Raw genomic sequence first — 25,038 nt, forward strand, 5'->3', positions numbered from 1 at the left:
ATTCGTTGGCATTCGTTGGCGTGGTTGTTGCGAAAGGGAACAACCCCCCCCTCCCCAGGTTTGGGCGAACAGCCGTCCGTGTGCCGGGTGGAGCAGGATAATAAGAGAACTTCTCCAAAATCCAATTTCGACAAAAATCGCATTATCCCTCAAGCGAAACGAACGCGTGCGCCCGGGAGTGAAAGAGAGAGAGAGAGAGTGCGAGCGTGAAACTGTATGTCTGGTGGGGTTGGTGAATTTCGGTCGAAGTTGGGTGCCGATGTTGTTGTTTGGGTTGCAACACTAGCGTGTACGGGTTGACGCCGGTTGATCCGGCTCGAAGTCTCGCCCAACTGGCTCAGCTCAGGGCTGGGGAGCAGTGGACACGGAAGTGGACCATTTTGACGACGCTTTTGGCGCTACTCGTGTACCATTTTCTTTGGCCGCCTTTGCACTCACACAGAAAAGAATGACGCCTCGCTGGAGATCTCGATTTGGCGATAGTGGCTTGCAGTTTTCTCTTTCCCGGAGTACGAATTTTATCGAACTTGTTCCTTGAACCACCCCCCCCCCCCCCCCGTTTGCCTGTTCATGTTGATCTGTATCTTTTCCTTCCTTCACTGTGCATTAAAGTGGACGTCCCTTCCCGTTGATTTGTCCAGTGACAACACTTTCCTTCCTTAATCCAATAGTCCGAGCGAAAAAAAAGGGACAGATGAAGGCATAGCGTCCTCCCTTTAAGTAGGATGTTGTCCCGCACGCCTTACAGGGACGCATCAGTGTGTGTGTGTGTGTGTGTGGTAAGTGAGTTAGTAAAACTGAACATCTCGGACCCATATTCGTCCCGTTTTCAAACAGAAACGGGGATAAAGTTTTTTTTTCGTAAAAAGACATGTATGTTGCGGGATGGATTCAATTTTCAATTTTCCTCGCGCACATGCTCGTACCCCGGGTCTGGTTGATGATGCGTTAGAATCCTATTAACACTGAAAGGGTTCTCGTTTTCTCGGCGGAAGGATCGCTTTCTACTGCTCCGGAATGCAACATCAGTGTGAGAGAGAGAGCGGGTTGGTAGCTTGAACCAAATTTTCCTTCTCATTTAAATGGAAGCTCTTAGTCGCTTGGGTAGTGGAATGGAGTAGGCACCGTTTGGGACGCTGGTTCATTTTTAAAGAGATTGCCGGGATAATAGGGCGATACCGTAGCTTCGACAGGTCGAGCGATGCGGTACACAGCCTTGGGAGCACTGTATAGTAGAAGACGCTTGCTATTGATCAGGATTTTCTGCTCGTGTTTTCATAGGATTTTTCGCACGAAATCCCTTTGGTCCGGGCTAAGCGATTGGATAAGCAACATGGCAACACGTTTGATTGGGACCGTACCGATTCATTAGGATCATTTTACCCCCGCCCCAATAAATACTTTCCTAGTAGGTACGTTATTCGTGATATGTACGTATTCGTGTTCTGGGCAAACTGAGTACACTTTAATCTGAGAATGAGATGACTGAAAAGAAGCTTTGCTCTCCAATAGCTTGTAAGTAATATTGTTTATTATTATGTTCATACTTTCGTTTGCTTGGGATCTTCCGTCCTGCATCAAACGTTTTCCAGCGTCCAACGTTCATGCCGGACCTTGAGGATTGCCGTAGCTTTTTCCTATTATCAACATTATCCGTCTGTTAATGTCTCCGCCAAATTGCATGACTCCGTTTTCACCTTCGTTGAAGACCGGCCTCGGCCTACCGACGTCCGCTTTTGATAGCAAGCACTCACAGCCTAACTTCAATTTTTCTTACTTTATTTTGCTTTTCAAAGGCCGTTATTTTAATAGCATCTTTCTTCGCACCCCGCGTCCGGGTGAAGGGTACGCTTTCTTGGTGTGCAAGCGAAAGTACAGATGAATTAGAAAAAAAAGTGTGAAAAAACCGGAGGATTGCTCCGACTCCCCGGCATCTCGCTGCTTTTGGTCGATGTCGAATGTCGATTGAAGTGGCTTTCTGTTTGTGCCGCACATTGCTCTCATCCGCTTGCCGCTGTCGTTGCCGCTCATTGCGGGCACAAAGCAGAAGAAATGTCTGTACCATCTTGTCAGCGAATGCTGCCGTCTGCGCTCTTGGGACGAACGGTGCCGTGATTTTGCCAGGCCGGGGGAAAAAGCTCCGCCTCCGGGGCTTACCGAACCGGACGGGCAATGATGCGACAATGACACCAATCTTAACGGCTGTTTCCGGCCTCGTTCGGTCATCCGAGCCGCATTTTCCTCGCTAATGCTGCGCTAGTTTGCTCGCATTATTGTGCGAAAAAGGGATAATGAAATGAGAAAGGATGGTGCACGACCCGTCCCGATCAGCCGCGGACGCCAACGGGGACTGTACACTTCCGGATCGCTGGAGTTGACCCTTTTTTTTGTTGTTGTTAAATATTAAGCCCCAGGCGTCTTGTTTTCTTCCTCTGCTTCAAACCCGAAGGATAAAACGGGGAGAGTGGTGGACGAGTCTGGAAGCTACGGCTCCTTCAAATAGGATTATCATTCCGGCGAATGTTTCGCCAAAAAAGGCTCGAGAGGCTGCTCGTTCAACGTGAATGGCCAATGGCTGGCAAGGGGAAAAGGGTGATTACGAAATGTTAGCCATTTTGACAACCAAACCAAACGAAACATCCGGCAATTATGGTCACGTGAGGTTTAAACCTCACGAGAAGGCGGCAAAGGGAAAGAACGAACCTGTTTGGAGCGTTCGCCTTAACGTGCCTTAAGAGCACACATAAAGCGTCAACTGTTGTGACGGGTTGGCAATGGTGAGGTTTTGATCATTACTATTACAGTCGATTAGGATCGTCCAAATTGAGACTAACGAGTGGGGTTTCGGGAAACGATGCCTTTTGGTCAACCGGAGTGGTGTGTAGAGGCATGTTTTTAAGCTGCCACTTAAACATTGGAGCTTTGTGCGTTCAATTAGGTGAGGGATTATTATCGCTATTGGCGCTTCGCATTAATTATTTCAGGATATTTCAATCGAAGAAGTTGTTGTGCCGTTTCAACTGGTCAAATTATAAGTCCGCTCTTCAACAGAAACACGTTAACTAATCGTGTTGAGTTCCCGCCGGCGTAAAAAAAAAACAAATGTTTTATATTGATTTCCATCGATAAACATTCTTCTAACCCGGCTAAAGTTGACGGCAAACCCGAACCAACCACACTGTTCATAATAAATGATTCGTCGATTGACATTCTTCGACATCCATGCGACCCGAAACGCGTCCATCAAACATCAGCCGTGGCTTGCCGCAACCATTTATCACGCCGCTCTCGACGTTTATGTTTGCGTGGCTCAAAACGCATGGCCCCAAAACCGAATCGAATATTTGACCTAGCCTCCAAATACATTTGGGCGCATTTGGGTGAGTGGGGGTAACCGCTCGTAGCTTGCAAGCTTTCCTCTTTACGCGACCGCGTGCGATTATGAGCAGTAATTTAAGATGCGGCGTGACCGAGAAGAGTTCCGCGATCACATTAATCTTGCCTCCCCATTTGCACACAACCATTCCCTCCCCACTTGCTTCCGCCTTTGTTTGTGTTCCGCTTGCCCTGTGTGACAGATGAATTCGAAACCGGGCATTCACGTGCCACCCATTATGGGCATGAGCATCAGTCCGCTTCCGGCACTGGACGGAAATATCACATTTATTTATCATCTTCATCGAACCGAGACTGTAACCTGAGAGCGAGAAAGAGATAGAGATAGAGAGATAAAGAGAGAGAGAGAGAGAGAGAGAGAGAGAGAGAGAGAAAAGACAGAGAAAGACAGCTGGCTCTAACAACGACCAAAACCAACCACACACGTTCTTATACTTGCAGGCGACGAAGCATTGGCTGCCCATGTTCCGTGACGCAAGGTTAATAAAGCCATTTGGGGCTCCTTTTACGTGTAGTAGATTTTGCGCTGAGGGTAGAAACTGAACAGCTTTAATGTGTGAAAAGGATAATAATATTGCACACACGCACTTTCAAATAACAGCGAGTATTTATTTCGTGATGTGCTTCAGAATTTATAACAAGATGTAAAACATCTCTTCAGTATTCAAGCATTGGTTTTTAGTTGTTTGTTTAAGTGGTTAATGATCTTGTGTGTACATTACCAATCTTCTTTTGCAAACAGAATCATTCGATTTGATTGTTGCAATTGATGCGCATTCCGAAAATGTCGCTTTTCTTGTGACCTCCATTCCAAAAATATAGGCAACGGTTTTGCTTCCAATGCCCTGATGGTAATTCTTTAAAGAAACTAATGAAATCTTCCTTAATAACCCGGCGGAAGCCCTTGACTTCACTCTAATAAACCGCGCTGCTCTCTCGGTTAGTTAGATTTTGCTCCAATTTTGCTTCCAGAGCACTTCAGAACGGACCCCTTCACTGAGGTACACCCTCCAAACTGCCGTACGCCGTAACGAATCTTAGTATTTCATCCCATCGTGCTCCTGTTTCGCTCTCTTTCTCTCTCTTTCTCTCTCTCTCTCTCTCTCGCTCTCTCTCTCCTTGTCTATCTCCTGCTATCTCTCTTTCCCTCTCTTTTGCTTCATCCACTCTGTTGGTTTTAACGAAATAACTAGAACAGTTCTAAAGCGACCTCGAGAACGACCGTACCGTTTAAGATGCTTCTCTTATCTGCCATATTTTAATGGTTTACCCTAGAAGCCGAGAAGAGGTTAGCGTCCTCGACAGGTGAAGCAGCCACAGGTGCAGACTGTTAAGATTCTTCACCAACTCCCGGTGGGAACGTTGGTGGTACGTACGTTGGGTCACTACTCTTCCCGTGGCTTTCCGAGCTTCGAGGAAGCATTAGCAAACGGCAAAACCAGCTGCATCACGCATGCAGCGCTGCAGCAGCACCGGGAGCAACGAGGAAAGGGGCCGATTTCAAAGCATCTACCCCCGCAGGGGAAGCATTGCAACCCTCTTCAAAGCACCTGCACCGCAGCGCCCGATACACTCCTCTCCGCGTTACACATAACTGCATGGCATTCTTGAAGAAGATTTGCACAAGAGCACTAACCGAGGGTAGGAGATGATCCTCTGATCCACGTCTTGAGTAGCTCGTAGCACATCGTGCGAGGGAAATCCTTAACATTCGCCTCAAATACCAACCAAGTTCAATGTGTGTGTGTGTGTGTGTGTTGTGTGTGTGTGTGTGTGTGTGTGTGTGTGTGTGTGTGGTGTGTGTGTGTGTGTGTGTGTGTGTGTGTGTGTGTATTTGAGTTGCGAGCGAGTGCGCGGTATGCAGGTAGTGTGGGCAACGATGGAATGCAGTTTTCCACATCCGTAAACGTGCAACAAACCGCCACTCATGGGACGCGTTTGCAAAAGCGGTCGGGACGAATGTACGGTCAGGGTGCGGGTCAGGGGCAAACGAAAAAAGGAAAGAAAAGTAGAACGAGCAGAAAGGTGAGAGATAGCACAAGACACGCGGCGAGCACAATTTAGTAAAATAGCTTCAGCTTTTGGAAATGTCTTGCTTCGAAAGTGGCGGTGAATAAAAACTGGCACGGCGACACATTTCCTCCAGTTGTTGGTTTTCGCTCCTGCTTTATTCTCACAATAGGAAGAAGTGTTTCGTTTGCACACGTAGTTTTCTACCACACTTAGAAATGTTACCACAAAACAGCTAGGAGGCAGTCTACAGGAACAGTTACATCGTTGGCAGCATTTCTTGTTGCTGTTCCGTTGGGAGGATCTTAATTGAAACGTCCTTGATGTAAGGAAAAGATTATTAAGCCTGCGTCAGTATATTTAACACAGCAACGTTATGCTATACGGAGTTGTTTAAAAAAATGTTGCAGTTGGATGGAATGCCACTGAATCAATTTCCCCGGCAATTGAAATTAAAGTAGCTTGCTCGTAATGGACAGATATGCAGTTTCCTGGGAAACAAACAAGGTGAAGCATTTACCGACAATCTGGTAATAAAATTTAAAATGTACAAATCCGGCTCCAACATCTTTCGTTTTGCGCTCAAATGCCAACAAAATGCGCATGAAATACCACACCATGCGTCTTCGTTAAAGTGTCATTAAAACAGTCATAGCAGCTCACCCGATTTTTGCATGGCTTGCTACTACACCTACTTCAGAATTGTTTGCGAATTAACTGTGATTTGTATACGCTTTCGTTTGACTTCCACCCACAATCGGCTTGCGGAGCAAAAGGATCCTCACACTTGACTTGGATAGCTACACGCTACCTTGCACACACAATCACAAAGTAAGGCTTCTCGCAAACCTCAACACGGCATTCAAAGTCCCCTCCGACTCCCACTTCACCCTTCCATTCATTCACTTCGGCCCGCTTCGACACTCAGTCTTCGGCATGTCGAAGTCGTCTTCCCGACCCGAGGCAGCGGCGCACGATAAAATGTATTACATTAATTTGCATTTTAAATCCGGTGGCAAATCATTACACTCTGTGGCACACGGCGGCGACGGCAACTACGCCACTACTACACGAGGGTGGCCTACCCTAGCCCATGCCATCGCCGTGTCATCCAGCCGTGGCCATGTGCTGTACGAAACGGCTTCAACCGGGTCGAGTTTGCGCTCGGTTGAAGCGACAGATAAAGGAAAACGGCTGGAAAGCATATGTGACCGTGCGGCGCCGGTTTTCCTTATTTGAGCACAAAAGCAGCAGCAGCAGCAGAAGTAGCAGCAGGCCCTTCTGCCTTGACGACACCGCTGCTTGTGGGTTGGAAAATTTGCTCACGCGTACCATGTCGAGCGCGCGCGCGTGTGTGTGTGTGTTGTCACTGAATGGGTGCTGGAAATTACGTCTAATTATATGATGCTACCTGACGTTAGTTGTGACAGTTGTGACACATCCCGAAGACGAGGACACTTCGTCGCCGGTCGGTTGCCTCGTTGCTCCCTGAGCGTTCTTGAGCTTGGTTGAAAGCTACACGCACCGCCGTCTGCCGATGGTTACGTACGCTGTGTCGCTGTTTAGAAGTTTGGTGGATAATTAAGACGAGCTATGGCAGGCTCTTGTGGGCAATGTCATGTCACCGTTGCCACCAAGCGTAGTGGTGTAGTCCTCCAAGCGCGCTCCGGAGTTGGGGCGGGGGGCCTTTTTTATTCACTTTGTTTCCTTCGTCAATGGCGCGACATGTGGAACTCTGCAGAAGAAGGAGCGCCTTGCTTTTCTGCCAAAGGGAAAAACTAGGTTGAAATGAGCGGGTGAATATGGGTTGTTGAACATCGTGGCAATGTTTGCGGTTTTAATTAGAAGTCATAATTTGCACTACGCCGCCAGAGTACATCCCACTTCAGCGATACAGTGGCATGTTTTATGTCGACGATGTCGGTGATGCTGAACATAAATCTGATGCGATGTAATCCTGCTGGCGTATCTTGTCAATGGAACCAGATGCAATATCTTCTTTTTTTCATATAGTAATTCTTATCAAATACTAACATTCTTTCGTAGGGTGCAGCAATGCTTAAATAGACCATTATATCGCATGCTATGCTATTTTGTCGCTTCTATATTTTGTACTGCTTCAGTACCACAGTTGTAGCAACAACATAAGAAGCTCTTATAAAGAACCTGCGTTAAGAAGCACACAACTAGCCCATCCACATTCATCTGAAAGCAAGATATCATCTTCGAGCCAATTGTCTGGTGTGCGTTTCTCGTGATTGAAATTCTAATTACAGAATTCTTCTGATTAACCTTGCTGCTTCCTTTTCATTTCCTCGAGCTTTGTATTCTTGTAAACATAAAAGGGTTATTGTAGATCCCAATGTGGAGAAGATTGATTGGTCTGTCGTGTACTACATGTCAAATGACTTAGTTGTGTGACAGCTTTTTGCTGAGCATTGCTGTAAAATGCAGTTGAGGAAGATTGTCTCTGCAAGTATTAGCTAATTGCACAATGCAGCGTCTTTGATCTCATAATTCCTTTTAAGGATAATAAAGAACGCATTGATGACATTGATATTCCTATTCGTATACAATTGAATATTGCTTTTTTGTTTGAAAAGTTAAGAGCTTAACATTTACCAAAGGTAACATATTATTCAAGTGCCAAGATATTAAGCTACAATCAAAACTTAAATTGTTACAGAAGATCTGGATTTTGCAGAAAAGACATTCTTAAAGTAAGCTCATGACGAATGCGAATTTCCATAATCGAACCTTTTTTATCTTCCACTTACATCTTTAGCGTTAAGTTCGCGTACTTCGCGGGCCAATGCAGGTGTCTGTGCTTTCAAAACCTAACCTAATTTGTAACCTTCGCTTTGCACCGTTAGCTTTAAAGCGTCGGCCCCTCCAGCTATGCAATGACGCCAATGATAGCGCAAAATGGGACGTGTATTTTTTGTGTTCGCTCCTGAAAAGCGCACATAATCAACAACCGTACTGGCAGCGCCACCGGGCGGAGGTTAGAAAAAGTGCGCACACAAACGACGCAGAGACGCGGGAAGAAATAACGTCAGTAACAACTGTTGCGACAAACGATTCGCCATTCGGCAGCCATCATCTCTCGCACCAGACATTCGCTAACGATGAGCGGGAAATAATTTTCTTCAAATTCATCCAACCGTTAAGCATGCCACTCCGTTCCCTGCTCCCTTGACTCCCCCCTCCTGTGGTGCGTTTTGTGCCCGAATGCTCCATTTCCTGAAAGACACTTCGCCAATGACTGACACGCTAACGCCCGTTACTCGACTCCGGATTGGGTACAAGCAAAAGGCACGCTAGGCGTGCTAGGAGCGTGGAAGCTGTACGCCTGGTGCGAATGCTGCGTAAAATTGTCCGCCACGACGCGCCTCGTGCGCGGTGCGTTGCTGCTGCTGCTGCTGCTGCTACGACCAGCGAAGACAATAAAGCTTCTTTTTGTTTTGTTGTCGCTGCCACCCTTTTCCCTTCAGTTTCCTTTTCCAAGGCGACGCGCCATCCGTCGCCGGGTGAGGATGAGATATCGCCCTTTTTGCTGCTCATTGTTCTTGACTGTTAAAAAGCCCCTGACGGGCAAAATGGCTGACGAAGACGTTTGCTTTCCGCCGCCGGCCTACGAGCGGCCAATTGCGAGGCTGCGGCGTTATCGCTGTCGCCCCCTTTTTTTTTTTTTTTTGGTCGATAAGCACGCGGACCACGGCATAAGGCAGGCTGGACCGCGGGGCGTTATTACATTTCTTGTGCTTCGCCGATACGATACCGAGAGCGTGTTGTCTTGGGAACGGGCTGCTGGTAAAGCTTTGCTGCCGGAGAAAGGGACGGCAAGGAAACAAAAACGACAGGACAAGATGTCAACAAAGCTGAAGGGTCTTGTCCGTTATCAGATGGGGCGATTGGAAAGAGACCAAGATATTGATATCTTAATATTATCGTAGTCTTGACAGTTTTGTCTTCTTTTTTCTGTGCTGTATGTTTTTTTTTTCTACTGCAACCGTTGGGCTATCGGGAAGCAGGAGAAAATAGATTAAATCGAAACCATTGCCCTCCACACTGTGCTGGGGAGCAGTCTGTGGCGATGGTGCCTACTGGCTTGGGATCAGTATCCGAGCTTTATCGGGTTATCGATCGTGGAACGGGTTTTGTATGGGGGTTGGCGAAGCGTACTAGCAGCAGCACTAACGGCAGAGAAAACTTTTTAATTGAATTTCATTCTATCGTCATTGAGCGCGGTTCGCGCAACTATTGATAGGCAACAAATTGAACGGCCTAAGGGTATTAGCATAACGTGAGCATAATGAAACTCATGGAAACAATAAAACGATATTGAAACCAGTAGAAAATGTTCTTACTTTTTGTGTGAAGTAGTTGAATCATGTGTTTCTGCTTTTTTAACATTTTTATTATGATACGTTTAATATAAGTTAGAAAGAAATAGAAATATGGAACAGCTGTGTTTACAGTAGTCGTAAGCGTAACATTAATTATGTCGGCAGCACTTAGCCGCGATTGCTCTGCTGAATGAAAAATCTGTTTCATCACTGCTTCATCCATACGACTATAGGTTTACTTGCTTTTGGGAAAACAACGAAGCAATGCCAACCCATTGCTCCTGAGACCGGTGCAAAAATGGATTAAAACAGTTTCTTATCGACAGTTTACAGGGACATCGAAGCCGGGCAATAATTTGTCGGGTTTCACTCGGTAAAATGCAGTTGCACATGCAGCAGCTGTTTTTTTGCCTTTCCTTTACAAGTGCTGATCCTCTGTGCTGATTTTTTTTTTGCCTCGCTATTTTATGTGTCCTGCCCTAGTTCACTACCACACCACGCCCTGCATACGCACACGCACTCGTGTACTACAATCCATCATCAAATTAATCCACAATTTACGAGCCAGAGCTTCAGCTAGCGCCGGTACTTTGCACAATCCGATCGGTGAAATGATTGCCCAGACTTCGATTGCACATTTGCGCCGCTTCACGGTCTCTCGCAAGCTTTCATTTTCCCGGCATGTGTGCGTGCGATTGTGTGTGTGTGTGTGTGTGTGTGTGTGTGCGTGAGATAGTGCTAGAGCCATTTTTTCTCCTCCTCATCTGATCGGGTTGGCCTTTTTTGTTGCCCACTTCGCTTGGCTCGTAATTCTTCATTTTCTGGTCGTGTGGTCGTGTCCTGTAGTTTTTTGTTGTTGCTTTGGATGGTGCATTATTGTGCAGTGCAGAAGCTGTCGATGTAGGCGAAACGAAGGTGCAGGGCTTTTCAATGAGGTGGTGGCATAAATCCCTGCTTCGACTCGTTTTTCCCTTTTTGGACGCCAATTTTCTGTACCCCTTTTAGGCGTTTTCGCTTTCAGCCAGTATCGAATTGCGGTAGTTCTGTTCTGCTTTGTTGCGCATGTTTTTTGACACATCTCGCATTTGTACAGCTGAAACATCCCAGTTTTGGTAGTGTGCAATTTATTTCTCGAAATTTCGCAACAAAACAAAACAAACGAAAGCAATGGCAAATGATATATAAAAATAAGCCACTGCTACATATCGGTCGGCGTACAAGCAGTAGGTGGCGCTTACGCCGTCGGTACGGTATTATCGCTGTCTGTGTGTCGAGTCCACATTGGGTGTTTTGTACGCCCCAGGCGGGGAGCATCTTCGGATGAAATATTGCACTTTGATTGCTGACCTTTTGCCCGTAGTCATAAATAATCGGTGCAGGAGGCAGGAGCGCTTGGCGTGGTTTGCGCTGAAGCATGGTGTTACATGTTTATTTTTTCATAAGCAACTTTCACCTGAATGGTTTTGTCTTCGAGTGCACCTTTTTGTACGTAATTAAATTAAACAAGCAAAACAATCACAAACTACTTAGGGCAGTTCAGATAGCTTCATTCGATGGTTGTTATGGTACTTTCAGCGATACAGCAAATCAATTTGCGTAATAAGAATTTACCAACGTCTGGAGTTTCTTGCTTATCTTTTGTGGATTGAATTAGGTTTGCTCATTATTTTTACAACGTATATTGCTGCCTAACGTCTCGGAGCGCAAACTTCCGTACCTATAGCCGGATCGGATGTCATCCAGCGATCGTTTTCCGGTCATCAACGGCACCCTTTTCCTATCCTTCCAAACCCTCAGTCCCACCAGGGTTGGAACTAATTGTCCATCTTGCTTCTATAGCCTACCTTCGTAGGCAAGATTCAGCATTTTCCTCCCACTTGGTTTTACCATAAAACTTGTTACCCCGTGCGTAATCGGTCGTAAACTGGTCCGATGAAGCCCCTCAGCAAGCGTTAAGTCATTAAATGGTGTGCAAATGAAAGGGGCAACACGAAATGACTTCTGCTTGGTGCAAGGGCTTGTTCACATCCGTGGGGTTCGTTTTGATGGAGCGCTACCTGTTTGGTTTGCTGTCGTATCTGTGGACCAGCTGTGATGTACGTTGCGCTGGCGCTACATAGGATGAGATTATGATGAATACAGGTCGATACACTCATTAGTAGAAGGTGTTCTTTTGGAGACAAGTCTTATTTAGTTTTACTGACACATACACAGTACACGATTTACCTCTTTACATTGCAGTGCATCCCCAAGCCCTTAAATTACCACGCTTCGTTAGTTCTTTTACGATTATTAATCTTGCATACTTGTGCGCGGAACCGCATTGCAACACGTGTTTATATGTCAGCATCATTTCACACCACTCTCTGCATACCCACTGCAGCTGGTACACGGGGTTGACCTGTGGACCGGTTTATGTATGTTTTCTTTTCTTTTTTTCATCCATCGACCTGAAACCTGAAAGTTGCTGCATCACGACCATAACATGATCCGATGGCTGATTGCAATGTTGCATCAAACTGCAACCGAATGCGCCTGCTGTTAGCTCACTGGCAGTGCTATTAAATAATGATCTGGCCTGCAATGTATCCGTGATTGTGGGTCGCGTTTATGTTTGGTCAGGGACAGTACGTTTTCAATTTATTGTACAGTCGATGTTACTTAGATAATAAAATGAATTGAGCATGCAAACATGCGCAAATCAGTTTTAGGTATTGTTTTTGTTAATTTAACTGAAACTTCTCAGTAATTCTCAGAGTGTTCAGCGCATACTGAATCTGGCTATCTTGAAATCGGTAAAAAGCTATGTTAATAGAGTTGCACCTTAAAGCATCTTAAGTTAATTTCAGTACACTTGGCTGTACTGGTTTTTTTTTTTTATCTAGATTGGGAAGACATTCGAGTATTCTGAGGACATCCTTTCATTGCTCAATTATTTCATCAACATCCTTTGCAGTACCTCAACCAGCATCACCATGCACGACGCAAAAGTTATTTAACACTACCTTCGATCACGGGACTGTACTGTTCATCTCAGGTGCAAGCTCTCACTTAATCGTGCTGCATGCTGCTACATGCCTTAGTCCTTAGTCCCAACAGCAGGTGGTAACCTTACAGTAGGTGTCAGACGTGAACGTGGTGGTAGCATACTTCCACTGCTACTCGGAAGTACTCTTGATTTGCTAATAGAAACCCAAAGACCCTAGATATAGCGTATGTGAACGCTTGGGTGTGTGTGTGTTTGACGCTCCATGTGGTTAGAATCCACCGTCAACACGGACGCTCCCCGACAAACATCCCGGGTGCAGCAAAATTGTAGCAATCTTCTTCGCTACCATAAATATTGGTCCATGCAGGGACGACGTGTATCGTTTAAATTACTTGATATATTGGAAAATAAATCAAATAGCTCGAGATTTCCGGGCTCTGGCCGTATCCCGTTTGGTTTCCGCGGGAGTAGAGCCGGGTGTGCGGTTGGGGCAGGAATGAAAATCCTTTCGCAACACTTCCCGGCAAACGATCAACGATGGGTTTTCTGCCCGGTTCTGCTGCTGCATCCTTTGGCTCCCCACGCGGCACGGTTTCACACTCCCTTGGTCCAGAGGGTGTTGTTGTACTTCTCACCGTATCCTTTTCACTCTTGCCACTCTTCGTGGCGAGGCAAAGGAGGAGTGTAGCTCGTGCGATGCTTTCTTCTGCTTTTGCCAATTTCCAGACCTCTATTGCTTCGGTTTCTTCCATGCCCGATGATGGTGGCTATTATTTTCTTACGCTGCATCCATTTCTTGCGCCCGCTTCGGACGGACGGCAGGGCATCGTTTTCTTGAGCCAGCAGTAGTAGTTGCACCGATGTTCCAGCATCATTGACGTGCACTTCGTTCGTACGTGCCTTTCCGACCGGATGCTTGCTGTTGAATGGACAAAGTCTACGAGAGCTTCGATCCGACGAATGGTGCACTTATGCACCACTCATTAAAGCTGCGAGCAAGGTTAAAGAAAAGGGGGGGGGGGGGATATAGTTAGAACAGATTTGGCTCACTGATTAAATTGTGACAGTATGGGAAGCTAAAGTCATGGTTTAAGCACACCATTTTCACGTTAATAATTTATTTTGATCGTTCTTTCTTTCCCTTTCTAGATTGGTCCGCTAAAAGGATACTATCTGTTCCATCACAATCACGTGCGCAAACGCTCGGTAGACCGTAGCGAGGCGCATCACAACGCCCTGAACACCGAGCCGGAGGTAAGTGAGCGCTGCGGTTACGAGCTCGTCTCGCAGTTCCCGATACCGCGCACACGCTAATAATCCTTTTATGTTTCCCCCTTTTCTTCCCGCTCTGCCCGCAGGTTCGATGGGTGCAGCAACAGCACGAAAAGCCCCGCTTCAAGCGCGACTACAGCACGTTCGATCAGGATTTCGTGCGATTTCCCGGCTTCCGGTCGCTAGTGTCCGGGACGCGCATGGCGTACCGGGACACGAGCACCCACAACATCTTTCCCGATCCACTATTCAAGGAACAGTGGTACCTGGTGAGTGCCGTAGGTGTTCTTTCTACTCTCCGTTTCAAATCGTTTTGCCAATGCATTTGTGTGTATGTGTGTATCTTACTTTCAGACAAATATTTTGTCGGTTTTTGTTTAGCAAAGCGTTAAAATGTGAGGTGTCGTTTAAAATTAAAAGCTTCCAATTGTAGCAGCTTTCGCTCTGGTACTTTTGTTGTAAATTGCATACATTTAGGCGCTCGCATATACAACTGATACACAACCAAAATGAGTAGCGTTTTAAATCAAAGCCTTTGTATTTCGTTTCCATCCAATGCCCAATTTGTATCGCCCAATTTGTATCGCCCAATTTGTATGTAATTTGTTGAGAGGGATTCAACATCACATAAACGACAGTTCCATGCTACTCTTAACCAAGTGCACGCTGCAACGTCGCAAGTCACTTTGCATCAGTTACTCAATTTTAAAGAGTAATTCAATTGTTCGACTTAATCACTTGCTTACACCTTACACCGTACAGAAGCAGGTCAGGAGTTATTTGTTTTCCCGTTTGCAGCAAATCCAACCCGCTAGCGCGTCCCCATGTGCGTATCAAAGCAAACACGCACCGTACCGCCAAGTTAAAGTCAAGCCGGTTGGTTTAGCGAAGCAAAACAAGAAAATTCAGCAACAAACAAACAGCTCCTGGCTGGCTGAGAAGCTTCACAAGCTTCTTTTCGCAGTTTTATAAAAAAATGAAAACGAAAAAAAAAACAGTAGCAAAGGAACAAAATGTTCCCAAAAGATACAGCCCGCGCTATAATACGCGTTAAAGTCTGCCTCGTGTGCGTTCGTTGAACCGTGAACTGCTGCTGTATGTGCTTTTTCCCCCTTCTCCTTCCCCTTCCCCTTCCCTTCCGTGCCGCATATGTTCGTGCGGGTGCTACGGCAGACGGCAGAAAATATAATCAGCTAGAAATTCAACATGAAATATTTAGCTCAAATATTGTTCTTGCGAGAAGTGTACCGGAGCAGCCGAGCAGGGCAGTGCAAGATCGCGACTTTTCAGCACCCGTTGATGAGAAGCTTTCTGTTTATATTCGCATGTTTATACGCCATTTTTTTGCCTTTTTGCTCGCACCAAAAATACCCTTTTGCCGAGATCTGCAAAATGCGGATTCGCTCGCAAAGATTCTAAAGTGGTAGTGTGCCGATCGTCCCAGCCCCCTCCCCATCGTCTAGCTTCTAACTTCTCGCAGCGCGTTTTTTGATAACGACGACGCACCATGTGTGTTAAGATTTGCTGGCAGCATACTCTTCCACTCCTGTTAACGCGCGCGCGTGTTTTTCTTGCTTTGCCGTCTCTTCTGCCTTGCTCGCGCGCATCTTGGCACAGATGCGGAACCCGAACGCCACTGCCGCGCCAGTACTATCGCCTTGCTTTTTGCCTGTGACCTTCGCCTAATCCTTTCGAAATTGTAGCGATGTTTGACTTTTGCTTGAGAGCAGCTTTTGATTTATGTATTTTCCTACGCTTTCCACCCCGGTTGGCCGGGTTTTCGGGAGCCTCTTGCGCTCGCCTGAAATGTGATATCCTCCGACAGTTCGGTTCTCTCTTTCCGTTCTTCCATTCCCTTATTTGTGATTTGGTTTGTGCGTTTGCGGGGGCCCTGGTGCTGATTGTAACCGGCATTCGAAACTTCCGCCGGACGGCCGGCAAAGCATGCACTGGCAGGTTGGATACCGCTTTCCGCCAGGAGCGTTTCGAGCGCAAAAGGGAGAGGGAAAATAAAACGAGGGAAACATTCCGTTGGTCGCGGCTCGACAACATTGCGCTCGACTACTAATGACGCTGGCTGTTCGCCGAAGGAAGTGGTGTGAAAATAAATTTCCAACCATCATCATCACACGCACACACACACATACCGTTGTTTGAGTGGGGCCAGATTTTCCTGGAACACTTTCTCCCACACCAATGGCAAAGTGAGGGGAGTTGGAGGTAGGAATCGGTGCCTGGTACGCAAAACCCCAAACCAAGCCACCAAGGGACCAGGGCGGGTAAGCTTAACGGTTTGAATTTAATTACTTTTCGAAAACGAGATTTTCGCAGTCAACTTTTTCGAGCAAACAGGAGGCGGTTTCCGGGTTGCTCGCCTGCTCTCGGTCCTATTTTCTTTTGTTCTGTACCGACTTCGGCACCCCCCCCCCCCCCTCCCGCCACTGGACAATGTTTTGTCGCCCACAAACCAAAGTCCCATTTTCACAGTATCACATTTTCGCATTTTCACCGTTTCGCATTTCCACCGTGCCCGTTGCTTTGGGAAGAGTTTTCTTTCGCATGCTGGAGGGGAGGAGGGTCGTCGGGCGGGCCGAGTGTCACAAGTTACACAAAGATAGAAAATAGGGCTTCCCGTTATCGATAGGTTTTCCTTTCGCGCTTTGTTTGCCGTTTGCCACCGGTCCGCCGCCGGTGCCCAAGATCCGCACGGTTAAATACATTTCCCTGGAAAAAGGCCGACGGAATCCTTTGCGTACCGTGCCCCTGCCGGTTCCGGTGTCTGGTTCGGTTTCCCATTTCGGGCTTTGGTCGTATATCATTCATTTTTACTCGTTCACCGTTCTGCCGTCGTGCGTTTTTTTTTTTTGTACTTTTCCGTGCCGTTTTCTTAGCGCACGGAAGCAATCGTTCCACTTGTTCGGAAGCTCGTAAATATTAGCACCCGAGGAAAAGTGAACTCGACGAAGAGAGAGAAAGAGAGAGATAGAATACAAAACCGGTTGCCTTCCTTCGCTCGTTTCCCGTTTGATGTTGTGAAATTGGCAGCGAGGAGATAACTTGCTTGTTGGAAAGTGTCATCAACAGCCCACTCGCTTCTTTGCACTTCGCTATTCGCTGCTCCCCTCTGGCACCGAATTCGCGCGAGCCGCGTATCAGTTCGGATTGAATCGGCCAAAAAAGTAACATAAATTTTCCAGTTAGTTTACCGCGACAGTCTCCGCGCTTGGTCCCTCTTCCAACGCAATTGCTAACGGGCTGCCCTTGGAAAGGATATTTCCGTTGTATGTATGTGTGTGTGTGTGTGTGTGTGTGTGTGTGTGTGTGAGGTTTTTTTTTAATACTTTCTTCCATTCTTTTCCTGTCTTATTCACACATCAATAAATTCTACAGAATGTAACATTAAGATGACTTACGTTTTTTGCTGCCATCCACATGATGCATGCAGGATGATGCTGTACGCCGGGGTAAACCGCTTGTCTAGTGTCAATTCCGGTTCTGCTTTCTTCGGGCTTTAAACCGCAATGTGTGGAAAAAGGAGCTTTTTAAGATGTCTTTGATTTATGACAAATTAAAAGGCTGGATTCTTACTGGATGATTGTTAGCCTCGTTTTTTTTTTGCTACATGCGAATCGGAACGAATTTACATCGACTGAAAAACTTGGACTTGATTTCCGAATGTCATACCAGCAAAAGCTTTCGTCACAGTAATTGTTCCATGTTTTTATCCAATAGCGATGTTAAGCGTGTTATGTGTACGTGTTCCACACAAGGACGTATTTTTCACACCAGAAATGGAAATTGGATTTCACTATTTTTGTTTGAAAATGCATTTTATAATGGCGTTGTTTTCTTTTTGCTGTTTGAAATGACTTAAGTTGTTTATTTACTTTTTTTTCAGGCTGAACATCAGAGGTCCTTTTTGCGTGTGGTTTTGTATCGAGCGTTGTCATGATTTCAGCCGCCACGTGTCAAACTTCATGTAAAACAGCTGGCTAGTATTGTAAAAACCCCACTGTTGGCAATTTTCAAACATGGTATATCCTACGATACCTTATCGAAATTTCGTTTATACTTTTTGTTGCAAGTAATGGTAGGAAAATTATCCAAATTCGTATAGGTACATTCGGTTATGATTTCCCCTCTCTACCATCTACCATCTGCATACAATCAAATACAATTCCATGCTCCAAGGGCCGCGTCGTGTGACGACTTTATTAGCGCACGGGAAGGCTCGGCGGGGAAATCATGCCGCGCGTAAATCGAGCATCAATTGAAATGAACACCCCACCGCTTCCGCCGCCCGTATGTTTATTAATAGATCGCTCAATCGCCCGCGGGGGCTAGTGGTTTGCAATTTACACACTCGCGCGATTCATGCTCGCGTGCGCACCCCGTCATGCTCGTCGCTAATTATGTTCGACGGAATTTACAATCCAGTGCATCTTTACTGCACACTGACCACTGTACAGCTGACCACCAACCTCTTTGTGATGGCTAATGGAGGTTGGAGAGGGAGCAATGTTTCCCAAACTTCCCCCGCGGGGGTGACAATTAACAACAGTAAAGCACCCGCGTACCGCTCCGGTGCTGTGGTAATGGTAAGCCCTGCTGGCGTGTGGTGGTAGGTGCGGTACCCGCTGGCATAAATCGAACCATTGCTCATGATTTATTAAAATCCCATCCCCATTAGTCGGATGCGGGATGAAGCTTAGGCTGGGGATGACCGCGGAAGGGAGGGATGATGGTGCAAACCGAGCAGAACCGAGGTCATCTTTGTGCAAGCTAGGCGCGATCAAATCCAACAGTCCAGCTCTCGACAATAAAGCCATTAATGCCGACCGATTTATCAAACGACCTAAAAGGCCCCCGCAACATTCAGGATGGTGCCCGCAAGGCAGTAACGACGCTCCTCCGAGAGGCTTTGTGCTGTTATGACAGAACCGTGCGTGTGCCTGTGATGTGCCTTTTGCGTCTTACCTTACCACCATCCCCTGCACGCAGCACATGTAAATCCAGCAGCGCGGTGGGATTAAAAACGTTACGCGTTACGCGTTGGCAGCAAATCCCACCCATCAATCGGAAAGTCAGTGTTGCAAGTGTTCGATTTACATCGGCCATAAATTATCTTCATTTCCAGTGTGCCACCAGTGGGTCGGCGAGAACACGGGCCCTGGTTGTGCGAACTTCTGTTACTGCTTGCTGGACAGGGGTAAAGGTTATAAAGTTTCGCGCGAGCTTTCGTCCGGCCATTCGAAATGTGACGGCTATGTGGCTTCACTGTCACACGCCAGGTTCATATTGCTGCTGGAACGGATTTCACACGCCACCCGCCTGCCACCCCATCAAACAGGGCCGCGAAACACAGCTTTATGAGCTGCACACGGGCACAATAATTGCAAACTAATGTGCCTGTGCCGCTCTGGTGATCGGGTTTCGGTACATAATTAATGTGAAATTTATTCACTTTGCGCACAGGAAGAATGGGGCAGCGGCGCGGGAAACGACATTTGACAACATCAAACGACGGCTCGCCCTTTAGCTCCCACTCCACCCTCCTCTCGGAGGGTCGGAGAAATGGTTTGTGCGTTGGAAATTCGCGTTTTCGAGAGTCCTTAAATTGGGCGTGCCTTGCGGTTGCGAAATGAGATTGGCCCGAGGGTCTCTCTTAAATCAACACAACCACAGAACGGTGTCCCCAGCGCGCCCAGCTAGCGTGTTCAATTCATCCCCCCTCCCTCCCCCGATGTACCCCTGCTTTCCTCATTAAGTTCTTCTTACTCTCCGGCCGTCCTTTTGCGTGCGGTCGCGACCGCTTCGATGTGTCCGGCTTGCGTGTGTGCGGTTGACGGTCTGCGCTTCGTGTCGTGGCTCGATAAATTTATTAAACATGCATTTCGCTGACATTCTCAATTAATTCATTTTTCATTTCGACCCCCACCTCCGCGACCCATAAACGGTAATTAGCTTCCGCGGTTTTTCCCCCTGCACCAGTCCAGTCCCACTTGCCAGTTTCCGCTTTGCCGGTCCCAATGCGTTAACTGCATTTCTTTTCCATCCTTCTGCCGTTACCGTACGGCGTTCATTACGGCGTTTTGAACGACGACATAATGGCACACGGACCCCAAGTGAAAGGGAAGAATTAATTTGAGTTTTGTTTTTGCTGCCGACACGCAGAAGAGAAGCAGTTCTCGGAGCAGGTTAGAACTTCGCTTCCCTGTTGAGTAGTTGTCTCGACAATAAAAAATTCCTTTCAATATAAAAAAGGTCGTAGTAGATGCGAAGATGCCATGCCAAGTAGTCTTACGGGATTTTATCGTTTTTGCGCTACCGTGTGCGGGCTGGAAGTTTCACCCTTTCCCTCCATGAGTATGATTTATTGCTTTAAAATGTGAGGCCCCGAAAACTCATTAAGCAACTTAGCCCATAACTCGTTTTTAGTTTTTCCCACGCTCTATTTTTTCCCCCTCTCGCGTAACTAGCAGTTTTCCCACATGCTTTTCCGAACCGGAGGGGCGTCCTCTTCCGCACGTCACGCCCATGCCGAAGCAAATACGGTGCCGGTAATATTTATCTTGTCGCAATTCATAAGCCTAATGAAAAACAAATGGCACAACCGTGGTGCGCGAAACACAAACAACGGCAAGCAAAAAATAATAAAAAAGAATAAGAAAAAGCCAAAAATAAAACAAACTGTCTGTGACAACCGGGCTTGTAGCAACACAACGCGCGCGCCCGCTCCCTTACATGTCACAGTTGTTGTACTGTGGCTGGCAAGTCCTTAGCATTCCGCGTGTCACGTTCCCGCGTCGCTTCCACGCAACTGATGGCAACTTCATAAGTGAAATTGTTTTCCCAAAACCTGCCTGTTTGTGCTGTTGCCATTCCCGCTGTACGTGTAAAACTTTCACCACCTTGCCTTTTCCCTGTCGCCGCCGTGTACAACGTGTGCCGCGGAGGAGCGACTCGGAGAAAATTTGTACATTCATGAGCATAAACTTGATTTCCAAACTATCAGCGCGACACGAATTTTGCAACATTCATAAGGCTGTTGCTGGGCCACACGGTGCCGTTGCCAGCGCCTGGCACTGTGGCCGACGGTGTGCTGCGGGAAATTACTCCTGTCACAAACAATGAGCGGCGGCGGCGGCGGCGGCGGCCGGTGTGTGGACGTTTTTCCAGCGCGACCATCGCCACAAGGAGAGGCAAATGGAATTTGCTTCAACATTTGCATACTGAGCAAACCGTTCCCCAAAAGCCCGCGAACTATTGCACAAGACCTCAGCGTTCCGAATACTTTCGGCGCTCGCTCACGTGACAAATCCCCCTGTCCCGCCATTGGAGAAGAAGCAGCAAAGACGTGTCATGTGAAATTTCGCTGTAGAACCCCAAGCAAGCAAAGACGATGACTATCGCCGGTGAAAAGTCATCACTAAAATGTGCCACTTTATGCTCGCTCCGTACGTGCAGTAAGGGAAGGGGGAGGAGGGGTAGGAGTTTTGGGTGGAACGGTGGTGGCCACGATGGGAAATTTGTTTGCAGTGACACAAGAACAACAGTACAGGAAAGCCGATTAGCGCAAAAGCTTCGGTTTGGTCGTGGGGTATGTCGGTGGCAGTGTTGTTGGTAAACGAAATGAAAGGAGTAAACTCGCGTAGATGGCATGTGCATGGGTGGAAGTTTACGTGCGGAAACGCCTATCTTGAGTTTGTTAAAATCCAAACGACATCCAGATAAACTCAACCGCAATCATTTACGTGGCAGGGGCGAAATGACAAAAAAAAAGAATCGTTCGCGTTGTATTTTTTATCATCATCCTCCGTCGTTGTTTGTAGTGTGCCTGCCTGCTCACCGCAAATTTGGCTGTTTTACACATACACAGAAGTGGATTTCTTTTGCTAAAGAAAACAAGAAGCAGCACGAGAACACTCTCAGCAGCTGAGGAGTAGAACATAATCATGATTATTGCTGTTGCCTGGCTTTATAGCCCCTATTTCTTCGCAGTTTGCGGGATCATTGATTTAAAGGTTTTATTGCATATTTCCAAATGCATATTAAAATATTCAGCATGAAATAAACTGCCTATCGTATACGGTTTTGTGGGAAAAGATTTCGAGAAAATTCTATAAAAAACATGATCATTCTTAAAAAAGAAAGTTCAATTGTTTATCGTTGGATCCATTTTCATTCTACTTGTAAGTTTGCTGTATCACAGGAAATCAAGAATATTTTATGGAGTCCTACTTCTCAGCATTCTCTGCATATTCGGAACCTCTCTGTTTATGTACTATATATTTTTGATGTTTAATTTAAATGCTACCTTTTCATAAAATTCTGTGTTTTTTATCAATTTGGTATATTTTTTATATGGTGCGATGGCGGCTCTTAACAGTTGATATATATATTCGTAGAACTTTCACTCATGTTTGCTCTTGGTTTAACTATTTGGCTCTTCACGTGAAACTCTACAAACATTTTTGTTGAATTTGGCTCTTTCGTACGCCAAGTTTGTCGACCGCTGAGTAAGGGTTCAAATAATTAAAATAATTTTTACGAAGGACATTCATAAAGTACTATACAAAAACATTAAATTACAAAACAATCTACAAAACTTAAATCTTCTGGCGCCAAGGAACGTAGAACGTTGCAGAGAAACCAATTCTCAGGCAAACGTATCCTTATCACTTAATTCATAATCATATCGTCCACTCTCCGCCTTTGCCCCGCAAGCACAACCCAAAACCATATAACCAGTGCGACCGTACAGCGTCATAAAAGTTCCATTAGATTGCTCTTAAGGATAATGCAAATTCATTGCGTAAATTATACGCCTACCACCAGCATGGGACCGGACTTGTGCATGTGTATGTATGTGTGGGAAATCGTTTTCTTTCCGGCTCTGATTTGCTGGTGGTTTAGAAATATTTAAACATAGGTCCCGAAGCAAACACCCCGTATGTGTGTGTGTATGACCCTGTACGCCTCTGTATGTAGGATGAGTTTGGGCAGGAAACACGCAAGCAGCACTTGTCGACAGATTTAATCAGGATACGGAACGACAGAGACAATGGACTTTTGCCATTTTCTTTTCCGATGCAGCGTGCCGGACGTACGGGGATGGTGATGTTCCCTCCGGCCTGAACTTCTGTTTCTGTCACAACCCCATACGGCTCTGTGTGTGTGTGTGTATGTGTTTTTTAACTAAATTAAAATGTAACGGCTCTCACATTACGCATTCACATGAGCGGTCACTCCGGGGTTGACCCTTGCGAAACGAGAGCCTTTAAGCTTAAGGGGAAATCGTTGCTGACATAGATTCCATCGCTCCTTCTGCCTCTCCCCTTCCCCTCCCAAGAAGGGGCTCGACAGAAAGGAAGGAAGGAAGGAAGGATAGTTTGGTGGAGAATCGTGTTGCCCTCAATATCCTGCCGTTACTTGTACTGTTAATTCATACGAACAAGACCACTTTTCAACGACTCCTCCCTTCCTGTCTCATCCGTTGCAAAACCCCTCCGCTGCCGTCCTTCATTGTCCATTGTTTGCTCTTCCGGCCGTTAGTGGGAAATTTGTGTTGCGGACGGTCTTCTTTTAGCTAATGACAACTTAAGCGTTCCGATGCTTTCGCTTTACCGCTTCGATGTGTGCTAACGACGACTGGACAACGGCTTTGCTATAACGTTTTCTCGCTCTTCTTCTTTTGCAGAACGGCGGCGCCAAGGATGGACCGGACATGAACGTTGGCCCGGCCTGGCAGAAGGGTTACACGGGCAAGGGCGTCGTCGTGTCCATCCTGGACGACGGTATCCAGCGCAACCATCCGGATCTGGCGCTCAACTACGTAAGTAGAAACGATTTGCATTTCACCGAGATGTGCCCTGTCCACTTGCTGTGCTACCCACTTTCTTTCGGGCCGTGTCTGGGTGCGTGTTTGCTTTTGCATTGATAGCCTGCAAGTTTAATCGTCCGTTTATGCATTGAGCACACGCACTGTATTTTCGGTTCCAGAAAAATCTCTATTTCGATGATATTCGGTCGAACACACTCCATAGCAGGGGTTTGTTTCAGCGTGATGATCGAATCCTCGTCGAATGTCGCGTTTGCGCCTGTTGAGTAGAATTTTTAATCCACCGTATGAAATCGATGCGCCGTTTTGCACCAGAAAACGCTTTAATATTCTCTGGGCAGGGATTGCACGATTTCCCCATTCCTCTCAGCGCCAGCAGTCAGTGTTTCGAGCGGCATGATGACACATAACAGACCAAGCTGCTATTCCAGCACGCGCTGCAGCATTCCTCCAACAAATAGAGCCTACCCCGGGACATGTCGTTTATCGAGCAATATGCCTATCATAATCAGACACATCGACACCGTTGCGCAGTTGCGGTCCCGCGTGTATTGCGTGTGCAAATATGGTTCCCGAAAGCTTCCCGCTCGGTTAATCGTCACGTGCACATCATCGTTCGATCGTTTGCGCCCCGGAACGAATGACTCGGAAATACCCGGAAACTGACCATCGCCACGCAGCCCAGCCTAGGCACGACTGTGGGATTTGGTAGCTTCCGCTCGAGCTGCTGCACTGTGTACATTATCGGTACTCGCAGGGGAGCGTCTCCTGTCGCAGGCAAGCATTCCGAGAATAGGCCCTGCACGATGGCATTCCGAGATGACTTGCGAGATTATGCATCATTCATTGGAGCATACACCGTGAGCGACCAAACTTCGTCACTGTGGCTGAGCTGCTGCCATATGTGAGTCTACCATATGGCTATCAAAAATGGCGTTTTTGTCTCTCGGTGGGCAGGGTTTGGTTTCAGCGCTTGCCAAACAAAAGCAAACTATTATTAATAACAGTTTCATAGCGGAACGTTTCTATCCTGCTGTTTCCTATGCAATGGCAAATTTCGGTTCAGTTGAAAAAATGGCAGTAGCGTGTTCAAAAACTGATGCATCAACTGATAAGGGAGTGCAATAAATATTTATAGAACGCGTGAAGCCTTTCCTGCCAGCTGCTTTTGTGTTAGTTTT

General features: G+C 46.7%; 1 protein-coding gene across 6 annotated transcripts in view; it reads left to right on the top strand.

The window, feature by feature from the left end:
• Positions 1 to 25,038, top strand: part of LOC121590582 (furin-like protease 2) — a 191,814-nt gene that overhangs the window by 122,881 nt on the left and 43,895 nt on the right. For 5 of the 6 annotated variants that reach the window (XM_041910379.1, XM_041910382.1, XM_041910381.1 and 2 more), the window contains 3 exons: positions 13,894 to 13,998; positions 14,103 to 14,294; positions 23,717 to 23,851. In XM_041910379.1, coding sequence (XP_041766313.1) covers positions 13,894 to 13,998; positions 14,103 to 14,294; positions 23,717 to 23,851 — 432 coding nt within the window. The remainder of the gene's footprint in view (positions 1 to 13,893; positions 13,999 to 14,102; positions 14,295 to 23,716; positions 23,852 to 25,038) is intronic. The other variant, XM_041910383.1, reaches the window with a different exon arrangement.

Source organism: Anopheles merus, chromosome 2R (genome assembly GCF_017562075.2).
Source record: "Anopheles merus strain MAF chromosome 2R, AmerM5.1, whole genome shotgun sequence".
Classification (NCBI taxonomy): domain Eukaryota; kingdom Metazoa; phylum Arthropoda; class Insecta; order Diptera; family Culicidae; genus Anopheles; species Anopheles merus.